Source organism: Oryx dammah, unplaced genomic scaffold (genome assembly GCF_014754425.2).
Source record: "Oryx dammah isolate SB20612 unplaced genomic scaffold, SCBI_Odam_1.1 HiC_scaffold_11164, whole genome shotgun sequence".
NCBI lineage: Eukaryota > Metazoa > Chordata > Mammalia > Artiodactyla > Bovidae > Oryx > Oryx dammah.
Genome location: NW_024080557.1, coordinates 7,418,278 through 7,439,168, shown reverse-complemented (window position 1 = coordinate 7,439,168; position 20,891 = coordinate 7,418,278). Strand labels below are relative to the sequence as shown.

The 20,891-nt window shown below is 44.1% G+C and overlaps 1 protein-coding gene across 4 annotated transcripts in view; it reads left to right on the top strand.

Annotated features, from left to right (window-relative positions):
- The first annotated feature begins 5,765 nt into the window (after positions 1-5,765).
- The window catches only part of LOC120860722 (sterile alpha motif domain-containing protein 12), a 449,519-nt gene continuing 434,393 nt past the window's right edge, over positions 5,766-20,891 (top strand). For 2 of the 4 annotated variants that reach the window (XM_040236471.1, XM_040236470.1), the window contains exon 1: positions 5,766-5,958. In XM_040236471.1, the coding sequence (XP_040092405.1) occupies positions 5,946-5,958 (13 nt within the window). In that variant the 5' untranslated portion in view covers positions 5,766-5,945. The remainder of the gene's footprint in view (positions 5,959-20,891) is intronic. The other 2 variants (XM_040236469.1, XM_040236468.1) reach the window with 1 other exon arrangement.

Below are 20,891 nucleotides of genomic sequence, written 5' to 3'. Positions count from 1 at the left end.
GTACAGTGAAGTGAACCAGCTATATGTGAACACATCTCCCCCTTCTAAGCCTCCCCCAGCCCCGCCCTGCCCCACCCCTCCGGGTCCTCACCAAGCACCAAGCTGGGCTTCGCGAGCTTTCCGGCAGGTCTGCACCAGCTATCTGTTTTGAATGGTAGTGCGAACGTGTCAGTGCTACTCTCCCATTTTGTCCCACCCTCCCCTACCCCCACTTCGTCCACAAATCCATCCTCTGTATCCACGTCTCTATCCCTGCCCTGCAAATAGGTTCATCTGTACTATTTTTCTGGAGTCCACACACCTGCATTAATACACAATATGCATTTTTGAATTGATGAAAATGTCTACTTCTAAGAGTATGGAAATTAAAACAAACAAAAATGAAGTATGAACTTGCAGTTTCACAGGGGAAAATGGAGACCTAATCATCATTAGGTAGCTTATTCACAAACTCCTTCAGTCAGGTATTATTTATAAATGCATAATACATGTATTAAATATTCATTATGTGCCAGAGTGCAGGTGGCTGGAACATCAAAGGTGAGCAGAACTAGAGTCCATTCCTGTCCCCGTGGAACAGTCAAGACACTGATACTACTTACATAAAGCGGAGGGTGTGGAGAGGAAGCCAGCACTCAAGAAGGTGCAACACGACTCAGTGATGCTCTGCGATATTTAAAATGGATAATCAACAAGGTCCTACTGTACAGCACAGGGAACTGCTCAATGTTATGTGGCAGCCTGGATGGGAGAGGACTCTGAGGGAGAATGCATACATGTACAAGGATGGCTGAGTCCCTTTGGTGTCCACCTGAAACTATCACAACATTGCTAATCATCTATGCTGCTGCTACTGAGTCGCTTCAGTCGTGTCTGACTCTGTGCAACCCCAGAGATGGTAGCCCACTAGGCTCCCCCTTCCCTGGGATTCTCCAGGCGACAGTACTGGAGTGGGTTGCCATTTCCTTCTCCAATGCATGAAAGTGAAAAGTGAAAGTGAAGTTGCTCAGTCCTGTCCAATTCTTAGCAACCCCACAGACTGCAGCCTACCAGGCTCCTCTGTCCATGGGATTTTCCAGGCAAGAGTACTGGAGTGGGGTGCCACTGCCTTCTCTGCTAATCATCTATACTCCAATATAAAATAAAAAGTTAAAAAAAAAAAAGATTCAGTGATGGGTTAACAAAGCAGTTAATAGAGGAGGATGCCAAGTTCCCTGTTTACTTCTTACCCAGACATTTTGGTCTCTATCCCTTTAACGGATTGTGCAATAGAAGCTACAGATTAGAATATCCTAGAGTACTTGAAAAAAAGAAAAACAGCACTGGGTATGGGAGTCCTACCTCCAGAGATTCTGATGAACTTTGTTAGCCTTGGTATTATCATCATTTTTTCAGTCTGTCTCCACCCACAAAATGGGATGATAACTGCCTTCTTTAACAGGATGTGCCCTGTGTTTGCTTCTACTGCTGCATAACAAACTAAACACATATAACACAAAACAGGTAAATTTAGCAGCTTAAAACAGGCTGGTTTATTAGCCCACAGTTCTATAGTGCAGACGGTTGAGTGGACACACCTGTGTTCTCTGCTCAGGTTTTACAAGACCTAAATCAAGGTGTCTGGCAGTTTGGAAGTTTATCGGAAGTCTCTGGGAAAGAGTCCATTTCCAGACTCACCCAGGTTGTTGGTAGAATCCAGTTTCTTAGGACTCCAGGGCTGAGGTCCATGTACCCTTGCTGGCTGCAAGCTGGGGCCCTCTTTACCTTCAAATAAGTAACCAGAGTGTTGAGTACTTTTCATGCCTAGAGTCACTGTGAGTTCCCCTCCTGCCCTTCTCCTGCTTCCAGCTGGAGAAAACTCCTTGATTAGACAAGGACCACCTGGATAATCTTCCCTTCTTAAGGTCAACTGGGCCTGCTGCATGCGTGCTTGCATGCTCAGTCATGTCCAACTCTTTGAGACCCCTGGACTGCAGCCCACCAGGCTCCTCTGTCCATGGGATTCTCCAGGCAAGAATACAGCAATGGGTTGCCATGCCCTCTTCCAGGGGATCTTCCCAACCCAGGGATCAAATCCACATTGCCTGCATTGGCAGGCAGGTTCTCCCACGAGCCACCTGGGAAGCCCCTACTGTGCCTCCTCACAATGACAGGAGGACTGTCATCACATTTCCAGGTTCAGAGATTATAGCACAGACTCTTGAGGGCCATTTCTAGAAATCCAGTCTCTCATGTATCACGAGTCCAGACAAGTGCCCAGCACACAGTAGGTCCTCAAACCATACTTGCTAAATGGAATGGAACTATCCCTTTGCTGTGGCAAAGGATGAGAAGGCATAGACAGAGTGGCTGATAAACAGATCATTTATCAATTAGTTAAATCTAAGCAGATTATTCTTTTAAAGACTTTTAGAGTAGAAAACACATTCTGTGGAAGAGTTCTACAAATCATACATATACAGCTCTATACATTTTCACAAACATTATATGCAAGTGAACAGCACACACTTAAACAATCAGAATATCCCTAGGTACCCTAGAGGCCCTCATGGTCCTAATGCCATAGATTAGTTTTATCATGTTTTGAACTTTGTATAAATGGAATCACACAATATGTACTTCTGATTGTTGAACAAAAAAAGCCAGACATTCTGTGTGTTGTGATAAGTAGCCTCTAAGATGACCTCCAATGATTTCCTTCACCTGGAATTCATGATCTTGACTAACCCTCTCCCCTTGAATAACCTGCATCTAACTAATAAAACGGGGCTTCCCAGATGGCACTAGTGAAGAACTTGCCTGCTAATGCAAGAGATTAACAGAAATGGATTTGATTCCTGAGTCAGGAAGATTTCCCTGGAGGAGGAACTGGCAAGCCACTCCAGTATTCTTGCCTGGAAAATCCCAAGGACAGAGGAGCCTGGCGGGCTACAGTCCCTGGGGTCGAAAAGAGTCAGACATGACTGAGCAACTGAGCATGCACGTGCACACACACACTATATTGGATACCATATAAATTAATTTATCCAACCTATTGTTGATGAACATTTGGGTGCTTCCAGTCTGTAGTTATTACAAAAATAATGAACATGGCCATGAATAGCCCTATATGTCTTAACAGTCCTATAGCCAAGAACAGTTCTATATGTCTTTCGGAGAAAGCTGTGTGTGCACATCAGTCTGGTACACACGTAGGAGTGGATCTGCTGGGCCACTGGATAAGGATATATTCAGCTTAATATGCCAAATGGTTTTTCCCAAGTGGTTGTATCAATTCGCACAATGCCAGTAGTACATATGAGTCCTTACTGCTTCACAATCTTGCCAAGAGTTGGTATTTTCTTTTGGGAGAGGACCATTCTAGTGGGAACCGTTTTTTGTTTCCCAAGGTTCTCAGGTAATATTAATATTCAGCCAAAACTGAAAATCCCTGCTTAACTACTGCTTCCCCTTTATTAGGCTGAACCACATGAAACTGCTGTATTTGGAGGATTTAAAAAGGTAAATACTGGCTATTTCTTGTGGCTAAACTAATGATTTCTTCACATCTTATTTACATTTATGCTAAAAATGAAACTCAAACTGAAATGCACATCAGTGGGGAAATATCTTAACAACTGGAGCTGAAATGAAATTTTTAAATTAAAAATGGATTTCAGTGACTTTTACATTTTAATATTAACCAGATCCTTAAAAGCTTGAAAACAGACCAATGATGTGCACCCTCACTGCTGGTCAGAATCTCCTGTGAGTTTTCCAAACTTAAGTGTCCCTGCCCCAACCCTCAGGAACCCTAACTCTGTGAGATTAAGGTGAGGCTAAGAATGTGTGTTTGTAAAAGGTGAATGTACGGACAAGGCTAAGAACTGTTGATACTACCTGTCCCCGGCTTTCTTTACCATTCATTCAATCTAAGGAAAGACTTAAAAGTTACATACTTGGAAGAGAAGCACTTGTGTGTTAGTTTTTTCTGGACTTTAGAATGCTGACATGCACGTCACGTTGGAAAAATTATTTTGCCCTGAACAGGACTCTCTCTACTGTATCAAGGATGGAAGGCTTGGATTTGACTTGAATACAGCTCTATGAACTCAGAGTTAAAAAGTATCACCAAGAGCATTTACTGGTTACACACAGGTATTTTTAAAAGTGCCCAGACACAACCATGTTACCCAATAGGAGGATTAAGCATATACTCAGTGACCATAAAACCAGGTGTGCACGTACACACCCACAAACAAAAATGCTCACTTAAAAAAAAATTATGACCAAGAGGGGAGGGACAAAGAAAATCTAAGTAGTCATCATGACAGGAAGAATTGGATCCTTGTATTTCCTTATTTTCCAGAGTAATTAAAAATTAAATATAGGGCTGGGACAGATCATCTAGGGGCTGGGAGGAAGCAGTGCCATATGCAATTCTGAGCTCAAGGTCTTTTATTTCAAACTTTATTTATTTTTAAAATTTTGTATTGGGGTATAGCCAATTAACAATGAGCCTTTAAAAATCTTACTAGAGTCCTGAGTCAGATTGGTTCCCAATGCAAGCGATATGCCCTTACCTCTGCCAGCGATAAATGCATATGTATTTTCACATGAAGGGGAAAGAAAAAAGTCTGGAAACTTTATTTTTATCAGTATTTACCAACTCCGGAATTCTACTGCCTCCCGCCTAATTCTTTTTCCTGTCCTCTTATAGCACTCCAGCACCTGGAGTCGGGACACACGTGCCTAAGTTGAAAGAACGCATTGCTGCTGCTGCTGCTAAGTCGCTTCAGTCGTGTCCGACTCTGTGCGACCCCATAGACGGCAGCCCACCAGGCTCCCCCGTCCCTGGGATTCTCCAGGCAAGAACAGTGGAGTGGGTTGCCATTTCCTTTCCAGTGCATGAAAGTGAAACGTGAAAGTGAAGTCGCTCAGTCGTGTCCGACTCTTCGCGACCCCATGGACGGCAGGCCACCAGGCTCCTCCGTCCATGGGATTTTCCAGGCAAGAGTACTGGAGTGGGGTGCCATTGCCTTTTCCGCACGAGATGGTTTTAATTACTAGACTCTATCAACAGACGCCAAGGGGGTCCCAGGCCAGCCAAGCTGAAAGCCTCCACTTTTGGAATCCAAGTAGTTTCCAACATCTGACATGCTCAGGTGGAATCCTGGTTCCTAAATTTTGTTCCTAATAACCCCTTCGGGAGATGCCTGTTCGGAATTCTCAAGCCATCTCCCATCCCTGCGCTGCTGAGCCACCTGAACCACCTGGAGGATCAGAACACAGTCCTATCACCCAGCAAGACTCTCCCTAACCCACCTCCCAGGTCTTAGAGGAACAAGTTTCAACCGCACCCAAAACAGCGGCTCTCTGGCCCAGGCGGAAAAAGCACACCTGGCCGGTGACTCTGATAACCTCACTAATTAGGTGGCCAAGGGGGTCAGCGACAAACCCAGAAGGTCACACCTCAAACCCCGCCGCCTCCTGCCTCCCGCAAGAGCCCTGCCAGGCGCTTACCCTCTTCTAATCGACAGGGACGATCTCAATCACGGGTCTCTACTCCTGGCGCGGAACGAAACCCCGCGCGCGACATCTTGGGAAATGTAGTCCCCGCCTCCCCGAGGTCCCCGGGTCCACCCATGAGAGCCCCCCACCCAGAGGGATTTCTCTGTCTGGGATTAAACCGGAGCTGCCATCCCACTGTGGGGGCGGGGCCGCCCCCCACGGAGGACTCTGGGTGCTTTCCCGGGTCGGTGGGAAGAGACGAAACTACAGTCCCCAGGCTGCTCTGCGCCGAGCCGGGAGCCGGCAGCCTCGCTTTGCGTGACCGCGGCAGGTTGGTCCTGGAGCAGATGAGCGCAGAATATTTAGGCGAAAACGCGAGGAGGGGGTGGGATCGCGGGGCAGGAGGAGTATCTCCGCCAAGAAAATTATGCATGCGTTAGGGAAGCTCTGAGAGAATGGCTGTGGAAGGTAAGGGACGCTTGGGCATTTTAAGCTCCCTCTTAACGCGCGCACCCCAATACACACATCCCCGCTGAAGCTTGGGGAACCTGGGGAGGAAAGGAAAGGGGGTGGTGGCGAGCGGGCCCTTTCCTCTTAACACCTCTTCTTGGCACTCACCTGAGCCACGGAAGGCCAGTGGGCGCTTTATTCAGTTGCTTCAGAAAGACAAGTCGATTGCGCAGGACTCTAGGGTTGGAGGCAAAGAGTGTCCCTAATGCGAAACGATGTGCTGGAAATGGGGGTAAGCCCGAGAGATCGCCTTGAGATTTCAGCCCCGAGGTGCCCTTTTTGATGCTCCCCACCTCCCACCCCATACACCGGAGCCAGCTCCTTGGCCTCACAGCTGGTAGATGCTCGCTTTGCCCACCCCCGCTCCCCCCCGCCCGCACGTGGGAAAGGACCCTCACCAGGTGCGTCATGGGGAAGCATGGACTGCTACTGGGTCGAGGGCCCCACGTCGTGTGTACCCAGAAGCGACAGCAGTGGATGTACCCAGAGGGTGGAGGTGTCCCTACACCTGCCTCTGTTCATACAACCCTCCCGAGGCTGTCAGAGTTTACAGAAACAATCAGTCAGGGATGAGGGCAATCAACCTCTTCGATTGGGGTGAATCCTCTTCTTGAAGCCCACCTTCTTCTTTCCTCACATAATTTTGGCCTTTGGCTTTACAGTGTGGGCGCTATGATCCTGCTTCCTTTGAACTTCCCGGTTGAAAGCCGGGATGGGCGGTTTGTATGGAATCCCAAGTTTTCATTCAGATTCTCTCACCTTGGAAGACTGGCTTTTTTGCTGAGGGTGCTTTCTGGGTAAAATGTGTGGGCCAGATGGGTTTATGATGTCGCACTAGTAGCCAAACTGTGCCTGAATGATGAAGTGAAATGAGCGTGAGACTAAAGGGGAGCATCCGATCATCTCCAGAATTATGGTTCCTGAGTGTGGCTCAGGTCCTAGAGGAAATGGGTGTTGGAAAGAGGGCATGCTTGCCAGCTGTGGCAGGCTCCTTGCCAAGGGGAAATGAGCCTGCTCCTTGGAGGCCGGAGGCAAGAAGAAACCATGAGAGCTTACTGGCGTCCTTCTCCCCTCCCTACCCCACCCCAGGTGAGAGCAACTGAGCTACTCTGACTCTTGTTAGATTACTCTTGTTAGTTACTTAGCAACTTGAAGAAGCAACACCCCAGCTCCTGTAATCAACATCCATTAACTTAGAAGACTTCTTTTGGGCTGAGGTTTGAAGATTTCCCCAGCTGGGCACTTCTATCTACCTATCTACCTACCTTTAATGTATATATTTGGCTTTTAAATTATTTATAAAATTATAAGTTTATACACACACACACATATATATACACACATACACATACATGATCCTCTGGAGAAGGAAATGACAAGCCACTCCATCCAGTTTTCTTGCCTGGGAAAATCCCATGGACAGAGGAGCCTGGTGTCCTACAGTCCATGGGGTCACAAAGAGTTGCACAACTTAGCTTCTAAATAACAACAAATCATATATGTGACTTTGACAAAATAACCAGCTTTCTTTTCCATGCAAATTAATAGTAGAGTGAGAATTTGACTTTTTGCATTGTTACAGTTGATGGTAACTGAGACAAGACTTTAGATGAAAAGGAAAAAAAAAAAACAGAAAACACCAAGATAAAGTTCACTGAGCTGAGGCCAAGCGCAGGCTGACCTTCTGGCATCCTCTCTATTCACCCCTCAGATGACATGATATCTTCTCTTCCCCACTCTTCTGTGTCCTCAAGTGAAGGGCACTCCCACTGGTTGCCAGTCCAGGGTGTACTTGAAAACAATTTCCTGCTTGCTGGAAGAAGTATAGAATTAGTCATATTTCTTGTCTGATGGGTTATTATACCAGTGAAGCCAGACCTTACAAAAACAAAGGCTTTGAAAGGAAGTATGCCTGGACTGTGGAGAGCTTATTTTATTTTCTAGTGCCTTGTTTGGTTAAAGTGGCTGTCTAGTAAACAGGAGATCCTGAGCTGGAATCACAATGAGCTTCAACTTGAAGAATAAAGGGAGCTTTTAAACTTTGGCTGCAAATATTCCTGCCTCTGGTCTTTACAAAGGCTAGCTTCTTGGTTCGAACTTGGCCCTTCCTGGCTACTCTCACTTGGCCTTTCAAGGTGCAGAGTAAACTCCTCTGGGAACTTGTCTTAGCCCTCCTTTCCCTCTGACTTCTGAGTGGTCCGCCCAGTCTGTGGGAAGTGCCTGTAGCATTCTGTTCCCTTAGCACCTGTGCTTCTATCCATCCTAACACTTGCTTTAATTCATGTCTCTCACTGGACTCTAGTGAAACTGCAACCCCTTAGGAGCGGAGACCGTATACTTTTGACATTTTATACTCCCAGGCTGTAGTATACTACCTGACCCATGATAGGTATTCAACAAATACTCATGAAATGCATGGGAAATAAATCCGTGGAGCTTTTGTAACTGACTCCCTAAGGGTGCATGGAATTTTCTGAGGATTTCTGAGAGGTTTGAAGGTAGGGAGGCTTTTAAAGGAAGTGCCCCCTCTCTTTAGTCTTCCGATGCTCAAAATCTTTTCTAGAGCAGTGGTTTTCATCTGAGAGGGCTATTTCTGCCTAGCGCATGTTTGAGATAATGCAGGGTCTGGCTTGATATTTTGTGCCCATGGGCCAGCAATGCTAAATGTCCTGTCGTGCATGGCCTTTTCATACAAAATTCCCAATCCAAGACCAGGGAACAACCAGTTTTCCCAAGTTCACTGAGAAACACTGAGAATAAGGAATTTCACCAGTGGGAATAGTATAGGAAATATAATACAAGTTACTTAACATCTGAGATTTAGTTTCTGCATCTGGAAAAAATAGGCACACTACTGTTTAGGTACTACTAAAGTTGTGAGTATTAAAGAAAAGGGCCTATTAAGGGTACCCAGAAGGTGGATTCTCCGTAACTGTTATTTATACTACCAGCCTTCTTTCAAAAAGCAGTACTGTTTGGAACCTGTTTTCTACCCTGAATTTTTACTTATTCATGTCAGTTTTTGTAATTAGTAACAAATTAGAAGGTTTTTTTTTTTTCTTGCGGTGTGTAACCTGTTTTCTTAAGTAAGCTTGAACTTGTAAAAGTGTTAAGAGCAATTAAGTGGCTCATTCATTTTGTTGAACCTGTAGCTTTGAGTTTACATTGAAAAAGAGATGCTGTCTTGTATTTTATGGCTATCCTGAGTTAGGTTTTCTTTAAATTAATTACAACATCCTAGGTATAGTCCCTAACCTGGTTATGATCCAAGTTTTATACCTGTGGGCAACTTAAAGCTGTGCTTTCCAGCCACAGAATGTGTTATGGTCTGCATTCAGATTGAGATTGTTTTGGCATCCATTTCCTTCTTAAAAACATGTTGTAAGAAATTACTCCATTAAGCTGGAGAACTAGGACCTCTAGAAAGGACGTAACCTGCAGAAACCAAGAGTAATCCATTCTCCATGGAGACTGTGGAGACAGTTGTATCCATTGAGACACTTTTCTAACATCAGTTGTAGGCAGAGGGAAAAAGTAGATTCATGTGGCATAGTGTTGTATCCACCTCTGTATTCCAAGATTGGTACCTGGCACTTTAGTGGACCTTAGTAACTTTTTCTTGAGTGCAGTATTGGGTTAGCCCCAAAATTCATTCAGGTTTTTCCATACAGTGTTATGGAAAAAAAGTGAACGCACTCTTTGGCCAACCCAATATAAATGCTTCGGAGCAAAAGAAAACTTATCCTACCTTGGTCCCCATTTCCTTTCCCTGTGTCATCCTCAGCTGTATAAGAAAAATGGAATGGAGAAATACTATATATAGTGTTTCTATTCCAGATCTAATAAAATAATAGTTCCTCTTCCATGGCAGAAAGATGAGTCCCAATATTCACCACCCTTCCAAAAAGATTTCCAATAGAAGGCTGTGTGCTGTAAACGACACTGGGCTAGGGGATCTGCATTTTCCATCTAAAATGAACAAGCTAACTTATCAGATAGCCTCTGATTAGTCATTCAGTGCTCACATTCTATAGTTTTTCTCCTGTGAAAGAGTAGCAAAACTGCCCATCACCAAAATATTGTAAGGATAAGTAATCCTAACAGTGGCTGGGGAAAGAGGAAGAAACAAGATAGTTGGAACTTCTTGGCAAAGGGAAGTAGTCATGAAAAGTGACTGTACCTTGCTGGCCCTGAACTGAGTCACAATCACAATTCGTGATAAAGACATTGTCTTGATTAGAAGGGTACAGGAGTTATTTTTCTCTGACTTTGGGCTGGATGGTAAAGTGGAAATGGCACCCCACTCCAGTACCCTTGCCTGGAAAATCCCATGGATGGAGGAGCCTGATAGGCTGTAGTCCATGGGGTCACGAAGAGTCGGACACTTACTGAGCGACTTCCCTTTCACTTTTCACTTTTATGCATTGGAGAAGGAAATGGCCACCCACTCCAGTGTTCTTGCCTGGAGAATCCCAGGGACAGCGGAGCCTGGTGGGCTGCTGTCTGTGGGGTCACACAGAGTTGGACATGACTGAAGCAACTTAGCAGCAGCAGCAGCACCCCAGCAGAGAGTTTACCCCTCACAGGAACGCCTGTCTCTGTGACATTGGTAGCCTGGACTGCAGAGAGGAGATGGGCTCCTGCAGCAAGAACCTGGGACCCAGAGAGAGACAGGCCCCAACTACGGATGCCTTGCTCCCTTTCATGTGTCTAGGCTTGCATGTGTCTACTTGTTTTCTCCTCACCAGAGGAGAGCCCATCGAGAGTGGAGAGAGACCTGCAGTGCTCTCCTCTTGGATTGCCCCCCATGGCACAGGGATCAAGGAGGAAGATGGCTATCTGGGTGCTAGCCCACCTCCAGTTTTTCTAGCTGCGTTTCCATGTGGGGAACATGGTTTTTGTGCACTTCTCCTTGGTGGGGCTTTTTGCCTGACCCATGATAGACTCTCTGTGAGGCTGGGTGAAGGAATGAGTCAGTGAATGAGTGGCAGACTGAAAGAATGGGTAAGCTTATAGGTGCATCTGATTTCTGCAGTAGGCCACATATTCTCCCCAAGGAGAACCCTTAGCTGCGTTCATCTGCAGAAGTGGACGTTGTAAAGGCAGTGCAACCGTCAACCTGCTTCCGTTGTGACTCTGCGTAGCATCCGTGTCAGTGTTCAGCTACTTGGTACTCAAGTCTCCTGCATTTCACTTTTCACCAAGGGTCTTTTTTTTTTCCGTCTTTTCTTAATATTTATTTTGTTCTGTATCCCAGAAGATAAGACTTTCCTGCAGCAGCAGCTTAACCAGTCACTCTGTTTTAGGACTTGAGACTGATGAATGGAAGCCCATCATGGAAAGCTCCTGTCCAGTGACTGTGCATGAGGGAGAGTGGGGAGCCCTAGACTGACTTCCTGCAGCTCCCAGCTCTTCTCCTGATCTCTAACTGGTCGGACAGGACTTCAGTCTAATCCTACTCTTACCTGGCCCCGCCCTTTCAGGCCACCCTTCTTTCTCTTCTGTCTCGCTGTGCACTTAGGCCAGAAGGAACCAGGGCTGGTGCTGAGAAGGTGAAGACATATGGAATATGTGATAACATGTAGCCAGTGAAGCTGTGTTCCATCCACATGCTGAGTGAGTCACAGTAGATGCCCTGGGGACACATTATGGGAGGGGCAGCCAGGGATCCAAAACCTGTTCCTGTTCCCTGGGGAGTAAGCGTCAGACATTGTACATTTGGTGAATTAGGAGAAAGAGAAGAAAATTGCGGACTCTCTTTCTCTCGCTGTTAATAAGCTGGAGAACATTGCCTGTGTACAAGGAACTCTACTAAATTTGGGGGGGAGTCCATAAAGAAGAAAGCTTAGCCTTCCCCTGTATCCACTTGGCTGGAGACAGATTCAGATGAAAGCTGAATGATATAAGTGCTAAATAAAAGTACAAGCAACATAACGTGGGAGGTCTGAGAACAGACAGAGCATTTAGTTCAGAGCTGGATGGGATGGGATGACCTAACCAAGGGCACCGCCTTTGAGTGAGCTTTGGAACACAATACTCATGACTGGGGGATGGGGGAAGGACATAGAACAGAGGGCTGTGAGTGGGATGTGTGTTCCCCAACGGCGTTCCCCCCAGCAAGTTCTAGCTTTGTGGCTGTTTAGCCCTCTATGGGCTCAGTAGTGAACGGGCATGCGCCTGTCTCGTCTGGTACGTCCCTTTTCCTATGGGCTGCATTATCCGCTTGGCCAGACCTCTAGCACTTCCTGCAGCCCGGTTGGATCTTGCCTGTGGTCCTTTTGTCACAAGAGTGAGCTAGGAAAAGTGCTCTCCTGATTCCTCCCCAATATTCTGATGTGGATGTCACAGCACTACCAGCTCAGAGCTGGCTCATGAGAGCACATTCGGCTATATTTAGTCTGATTTTTCTAAAGTGTGGGTGCAAGAAGCTGCTCGTATAGCTTGCCTCCCAAGGGAAGAGCACACAGGGGTGGTGGTTGTTGGGTGACAGGGGGCCGCCTCACTGCCTTCTCTTTGCAGCCTTTTTCCCAGGGCACCTGGTGCTGGGAGGAACCAGCTGGTTCAGTTCCTTTGTTACTCAGCTGCTGTTGATGCTCTGGAAGGTGTTTGGTGCTATTCTGTCCAGAAGTCATTTTTATAGCCCAGTGGTATTACAGTGTCTATGTATTAGCTGCTAATGAAGGCATGCAGATCCTCAGAGTTGGGATAACACCAACAAATATAATAGGTAAACTAAAAGCCATCCTCACTGTTAAGTGCAGTATTTGATTTTATTCATTATGTGATTCCCTGACCTTATGAGGTTAACAGCAGGAAGTAAAAGTAATCATAATTGTTGTTGTGCAGTCACTGAGTCGTGTCTGACTCTTTCCGACCCCGTGGACTGAACCACATTAGGCTTCCCTGTCCTTCTCTATCTCCCGGAGTTTCCTTATAACATGAGTGTGTTTATTCACTAAAGACTCAACACTTAATCTCTCTCCACCAAAAATTTACTTTCACTCAACACCCACAGTTTTGTAGGTTGGGCTCTCTTAGTCTGATAATTGCTTAGTTATACAATTGTGCATGCAAATTGACTGCAAAGAGAAATTTCGGATCATGCAAAAGAGGAAGAAAATTCATGGACTCTGTGAAAGTAACATTGGAAAACTGACAGAATGAGACAGCTGTGACCCAATTAAGATTTGGCTTAGTTAGGCCAGGTAACCATTAAACAAGAGAAAATTGACCTACCATGCTGATTTGGTAGGAACCAAGGAAAGAATTAGACCAAATAAGGATTAAGAGAAGTCTCTGGTGAAAAATGATGCCCTGAAATACTTTGGGGAGAAAATGATCTCCTTTATAAATGGGCTGTGAAAAGTCAAACATAAAATTAAAAATGTTTTGGCTTGCAGACATGAATCTTGTTGGGGGAGCTATATAACAAAAAAAATTGATTTTTTTTAAATTCTATGAATTAATAGATACTTAAAATTTTAATCTAAGTTGACTAAACTGGAGATAAACATCTCCATTTCTCTCTCCAAGTATCATTCAAACTGTTTGATTCTTAATTTTTGAAACTTGACTCTGTGTTTCCTTCCGTCTCTTTCTACATTAGTACTTTAAAAAGTTTAAAGTTCAGATTATTTAGGTATAATTTACATTCAGGAAAATTTACCTTTTGTAGTTCTTTGAGTTTTGATAAACATATACAATTTATTCAGTCTTGTAACCATGAAGAAAATCAAGTTCAATTCCTACACTCTGAAAAGAATTCTTGTTCACTTTAGTTACACTTTGTTCACTTTAGTTACACTTTGTTCACAGTCTCTGATTAACATACTGTTCTGAGTTGTCTTTATACTTTTGCATTTTCCAGAAGGTTATATAAAATATCATATACTATGATAAAATGATATCATATACTATGTTGCCATTTGAGTCTGAATTCTTTCATTTAGTATAATGCATTTGAAATTCATCATTCAGCCCTTTTAATTGGTGAATAGCAAGCATTCCATTGAATGGATGTACCACACTTTATTCACCAGTTATATATTTAGATTGTTTCCAGTTTGGGGTAATTATGAATAAATGACTGTTAGCAGCTGCATACAGGTTTTTGTGTAAACATTGTTATTTCTCTTGTATGAATAGCTCCAAGTGGAATTTGAGTCCGTGTGTGTTTTAACTATATAAGAAACTGCCAAACTGCTCTCTAGAGTTAATGTCTCATATGTATTTTTCTCAATTTGGATTTTTTTCTCTATTAATCATCTGCTCATAATGAGGACCTCACAAGAATAAGAGAATTACATTAATGGGGACAATTAGAAGGAAACAGTTTTCCAGAAGTGAGTTCCCTGAACTATATTAGGGAAGAACATGCAAGTAAAGCAATGGCAAATATGTATCTTGGTTTCCAGGTTAGTCCAGACTTGAAGGATGGATTTGGCCTGGAAACGTCACTGGTTTTACATCCAAAAGAAAGCTGTTTAATTCCCTTTATAATAAAAAGTAAGAGGAATTTGCCATCAAGTTCTGGATGTTTGTTTGTTTTGTTTTGGTTGTTGTTATTGTGGAAAACCAGATAAGGAATGGAGCCCAGATGAGGGAGGGCTTCCCTTTGGAGGAAAATTGGGGAAGAACATGCTTGAGAGGCCATAGATGAGTTGAACTGGAGCAGGAAAATTTTACTTCCTATCCCTGGAAGGAATTGGTCTTGCCTGCCAAGGGGAGCTTCCGGTGGAGCCAAGGACTCCATTTTATGAAGCCTAAGAAAAGGTTAATTGATTCAATCTCTAGTGATTTAAATTTTAAGTGTGGCTGTGTGTGATTTGATTGAAAATTGGGTCTTTCATGAGCTCTCCCTTTATACAGTGAGAGCAGTGCTTGATTCACCTGCAAAGACCAGATTTTGCTCAGCCACAAATTAGATGGAGGGCTTTCCCACGGAATTGCTTCCAAGTGCAAAACATGGTTTTGGAGTTATAATTTGGGTATGGATGCATTAGGATTTTCAGAATTTCCCAGTGGTCTTTGGGGTTATTTGAGTTTGGGATAGCCCAGAATTTGTATGATACATGGTTGCCTTAATGTAGTGCTACCCTGTTGGAGGTTGTAAAATGTCAATTTAGGGTTTTTGTGTTTTTGAGAAGATGCCTGTGTATTACATAGAGGTGAAAATTTAATATTAACCAGGCTTCAATAGATAAACGTTGCACTTAATTTTGTTGAGTTGCTTATTTCCCCCATGATGACAGTGGTTTATAGCTGGAGGAAAGAGAGCAAGCAGTAGCCAAGAAATGGACATTTACTTCCTGGTCTTGGCTGAGTCATCACCCTTTTTTTGCCTTCTGTCTCTGAGGTTAGAACCAGGTGTGTGTTGGTACCCTGTGATGCCTTAGTTTTTGCTTTCTGTTTGTTTTCTGTTCTCTGAGATAATCACAATGAAAAAAAAATTTTTTAATTAAATCTGCCTGAATAAACTATAGGATTGCCCTTTGGTGTTAAGGCATCTTGGAAATTTAGGTGAGTATAGCATTTACTTCATCTTCCCTGGTGGCTCAGAGGTTAAAGCGTCTGCCTCCAATATGGGAGACCCAGGTTAGATCCCAAGGTCCAGAAGATCCCCTGGAGAAGGAAATGGTAACCCACTCCAGTATTCTTGCCTGGAGAATCCCATGGACGGAGAAGCCTGGTAGGCTACAGACCATGGGGTCGCAAAGAGTTGGACACGACTGAGCAACTTCACTTACTTACTTAGCATTTACTTCCTATAGCTTAGAAGTGAAATAGTCTTCATTTTACACTCATAGATATTTATTGAGGATCCAATGTATGCCAGTCTCTAGCAGAATTTGATTTATAGTCCTGTAATACCGTGGATAAGCTTAGGAAAAAACAAGTGTTCTGAAGACAGATCTGCTCAGATAGTGTTTCCTTAGTGATGAGATTCTTCTGGGGCACTTGGTGATATCCATGTTCCTCTTCTCCTCCCTTGGATGGTATGTTTTTGAGTCAGAAATGTAACTCAGTTGGTAAAGAATCTGCCTGCAATGCAGAAGACCTGGGTTTGATTCCTGGGTCAGGAGGATCCCCTAGAGAAGGAAATCGCAACCCAGCCCAGTATTCTTGCCTGGGGAATCCCGTGGGCAGAGGAGCCTGGTGGGCTACACTCCACAGGGTCGCAAAGAGTTGGACACTACTTAGCAACTAAACCACCACCAATACCATGGATAAGCTTAGGAAAAGCAGGTGTTCTGAAGATCAATCTGCTTGTGTTTCCTTAGTAATGAGATTCCTCTGGGGCACTTGATAACATCCATGTTCCTCCTCTCCTCCCTTGGATGGTATTTTTTTGAGTCAGAAATGGGGCCTTGAATCTAACACATGGCCTGAGTCATTCTTAGTAAGTATATTTGGAGATGCTGGTATGGGGGCAAGATTCTTAATCTAAATCTTAATCTAAAATCACAAGAGGGGACTGAAGGTCTCATGGAATCCTTGACCCCCTTAAACCATATGCACAATATGTGTATGGATATTGTATTTTTCTTGGGAAAGGAGACTGGGGCTGTCATTCTGTTCTCCAGGGAATAAAGATCTTCATCTTTATTTAGATCTTCTTTAGAACAGCCATTTTACTTTTTTAAAATATATTCTGATAAATCTCTAGTGCCAACAACTATGTCTGTCACATAGAAAGCATACAACTATTTTAGTAAACAGAAAGTTTAACATCTTTTCATTAGTTACTACTGGTGACTCTAAGCCAGCCTCTTGATGGCCATTCTCCAGATGTTGTTGTTGTTCAGTTGCAAAGTCTTGTCTGACTCTGCGACCCATGGACTGCAGCACACAGGCTTTCCTGTCCTTTGGCATCTCCTGAGTTTGCTCAAACTCATGTCTGTTGAGTCAGTGATGCCATCCAACATCTCATCCTCTGTCACCCCCTTCTACTCCTGCCTTCAATCTTTCCCAGCATCAGGGTCTTTCCCAGTGACTCAGTTCTTTGCATCAGATGACCAAAGTATTAGAGCTTTAGTATCAGTCCTTCCAGTGAATATTCAGGGTTGGTTTCCCTTAGGATTTATTGGTTTGCTCTCCTTGCTGTCCAAAAAGACTCTCAAGAGTCTTCTCCAGACATTAGTTTTCATAATGCAATGAGATAGTTGATTTCCCAGCCCATAGCTGAGAGACTTTAGGTTCAGAGAAGGTAAGTAATTTCTCCAAGGCCACACAGCTAATTGGTGGTGGCACTGGGCTTTGTTGCCAACTTTGCCATGTTCCAGTGAGAGTGAAAGTCGCTCAGTTGTGTCCGACTCTTTGCGACCCTTTGGACTATGTAGTCCATGGAATTCTCCAGGCCAGAATACTGGAGGGGGTAGCTGTTCCTTCTCCAGGGGATCTTCCCCCCCCAGGAATTGGACCCAGGTCTCCTGCATTGCAGGCAGATTCTTTACCAACTGAGCCACCAGGGAAGCTTTTTCACAGTCCTGTGTTGCTTTCTGATTTTGTTTCAGTTTGGTAGTTTGGCTCTACTTTACTAGCTGTTTGTTGGAAATGTTGATAATTTAAGGGGAAGAATAAAACAGTGTAATAAACAAAACATTGCTTATTTGGGCTCTACAGTAGGGAAAACTCTTCCAGGTTTTGTAGATCAAATCTCTAATGAGGTATTTGTCTTGATCTCGGCTCTCTGCACTTTAGTTTCCCTCTGTGTAAGAGCCTGAGGTCTTAGGGGTTTTGTTGCTGCTGTTTATCCCTGTGGGTTTCCAGATTCACTTATGTACCCAGCACAAATGAGTGTGCATTCCTATTTGGATAATAAACATTCATTGTGCACTGGTGATAAACTCAGCTCTGTGAATAGCACTCACTGGGTGATATAAAAGAATGTAAGGCCACCAACCTTTCCTTCATGGGGCTTATGGTTGCTTCAGATTCAAGGCTTGGTTTGTAAATGTATCTTAATAAAAAAAAAAAAAAGAAGATATAGACTTGGGCAGAGTGAGCAGTGTAGGGGGCTCTGCTTTCAATCAGAGGAGCTGCCATGCCCACAGCAATGGTCCTCTCACTGCCTTTGACTCCCCAGAAGATGTTCTTAAAGGGTGTTTTTCTGTTTGTTTTGTTGTTCATCTGTTTTTTTTAAAACATAACTTCTATGGAAAGTTTGATCACAGCCTGGAGAAATTGAAAAACCAAAGAAGCTAAAGTAATAAGATAAGGGGAAAGAAAGGAACAGAGGAACAGATGTGAGAAACATTTCAGAGTTGGGGGTGGGGGCAGGGAAGAATAGGATTTGAGATTGTGTAGTTATAGGGTGTGGCAGCCACATAAGCGCTCCCAACTCTTCAGGGACACTCTACTGCCAGTAAAATCAAGCCCAAACTCCTTAGCAGTCAGCGACCTTTCCAGACTGTCTCTGCCCTCCTGCTTCAGGCTGATCTCCACTCCTTTCCCGTAGGAACCTTCCCTGATACTTGAGGGGCCCAGGGATTAGCTGTGTGCTGACTCCCTACCATATTGCTTATGCTGGTCTCCCCACCTAGAAGGTCTTTCTTCCACATGTTCACTTTGCACATCCTTCTGTGTGCATGTCTAAGGCAAGAGAGTAGGTGGGTAAGTCAGGGAGATTTCATGTGTGATGAGCAGGATCACCAGTACCAGCAGTTTAAGGGACAGGATGAGGAAGAGGAGGCTGAAGGAGATGGGGAGAAGCAGTCAGTGGAAGGAGGGGTACCATTTCAGAGTGGAGAGTCTCAGCATCACGTGATGAACTAAGACAGCCAACAAGATATGTGCTGGGAAGCACCCAGTGGTTTGGTAAAAAATTTAAAGCATTCTGATGAAATGTGGAAGCAAGTCCACATTCTAATACTTTGGGGGTTTTGAGGAAGCTACTCTTGATGCAAATGTATCATCAAGAAATGGAAAGAAGAAGTGTGAAAGTGGAAAGGAAAGGGAGTTGTGGAAAGGGAGTAATTATGGAAAGGGAGAGATCAGGTCAAGGGAGTTGTAAATATTGTGAAAAGTTGGAAGAAGGAAAACAAGGGGGTCTCATGTAGGTGGGAAGCAGTTCAAAGCAAGATATATATATATATATTTAAGTTATGAAATATTTGAGAGTGTTTCTAGTTTGTGTGTGAATTGACCCAATGGAGAGGGAGATTTTGAAGATACAAAGGTTAAAAGGGGTAACTTTTAGAGCAAGGGCCATCAGCACCAGCAAGAGTTTAGCTATATTATGTCTTGGAGAAGGTGTTCTTTCTGGAAAGGGTGGTTGGTACAGGTAAGGAATATTATAACTATAAAATAAAACACATGACTGTTAAAGATATTACTACCTGTACTGTGATAGGCACTGTTCTAAACTTATCACATGTTAATTCATTAACCTTCACATGAATCTTGTGAGGTAGGTACCATCATCATCCCTATTTACAAATAACAAAAGAGGTGCAGAGATGTTAAGTGACTTGCTTGTGGTCACTTAACTAGTTCATGGTAAAACTGCAATCTGGTTAAAAACAGAAGATGTTTGTGACTTCCCTGGTGGTCCAGTGGATAAGACTTCACCTTCTAATGCAGGGGGTGTGGATTTGATTCCTGGTCAGGGAGCTAAGCTCCCACATGCCTCGCAGCCAAAAAAACCAAACCCTAAAACAGAAGCAATATTATAACAAATTCAATAAAGACTGTAAGAATGGCCCACATCAAAAAAAAAAGTCTTAAAAAGATGTTCATCCCAGGTTTCCTAGTTAGGACACTTTGGGGAATACTGGATTCAGACATTATCATCTTCAGAATTTTTTAAATTATGAGACTTAAATGATCACCTACTAATATACTGTTAATGTCAGTTAGAAGATTTTTTTAAAGGATGATCTCTAAGGACATCCACTGACACTGTCAGTGGGACAGTGACCATTTCTTGCCTGAGTTTATTTTGTAATAACTAATTCCAGGTAGGACAAGGATGGAATCGAGGACTTTGAATTCTCAAATGTTGAGAGGGGATAATTTTCAGAACATGAGTCCTCTTCTGGAGAGGTTAGGCTTTGTGGGGGTGGGTGGGGGGTGCTTGCCTGTGGAGCCAGGGTTGGGTGTAGAGGCCAGCCAGCGGGTACCACAAGGGCACCCTCATTCTGCAGCCTGGTTTCAGGGTTTCAGGAAAATAACAGCAAGTAGGAGTGATGTCAGAAAGGTGAAAAGAAAAAAGGTGAAATGATGCTGAAAATAGATGTGGCCAACTGTTCGGTTTTGCCAAGATGGGAACATCATCTCCATTTCCTTCCATCTCCTGCCTCCTTTCTGCTTTTAAAGGCCTTAAGATTTAGGTTTCCAGGGTGCTGAGGCCATTGCCCCTGATTCTAATGATAAGGGAGAGTGCTTTTCCCCAGCTAATGCTCCGTCTATTGCTTGCTAAGTGCCTCTCTACAAACCTACGAAGCTCCTGCCTCCCTCTGACCTGCTTTGCCTGGCCAGGGTTTCTTAACTGAAATTCCGTTGCTTGGATTTGGCACTGCACGTTTGCTGGGGCTCACCCCAAGGCCTTCATCATTGCAGTCCTACTGCTCTGGCTTGCCTTCCTGAGTACAGCCTCTCGTTGGAGCCACAGCTGACCTACTGGCAGCTGGACCAGGTGCTCCTGTTCCCATTTCATAAATTAGGATGTGAAGGCTCTCTTGCCCAGGGTCCCATAAACTCATTAGTGACGGAGCTCAGATTTAGAACTCAGCATCTCAAGTCTTTTTTATTATGGCCTCTGTGTTTGCTGCCATGATTTGGAAGGGATGGTACAGTGCCTACTTTGAAGTGGGATACTCGAAAAGGGAGCAAGAGTTTTCTTCAATTATGAGTGAAGGCAGCCAGAATGGAACCTGAAGTCGTGGACTTCC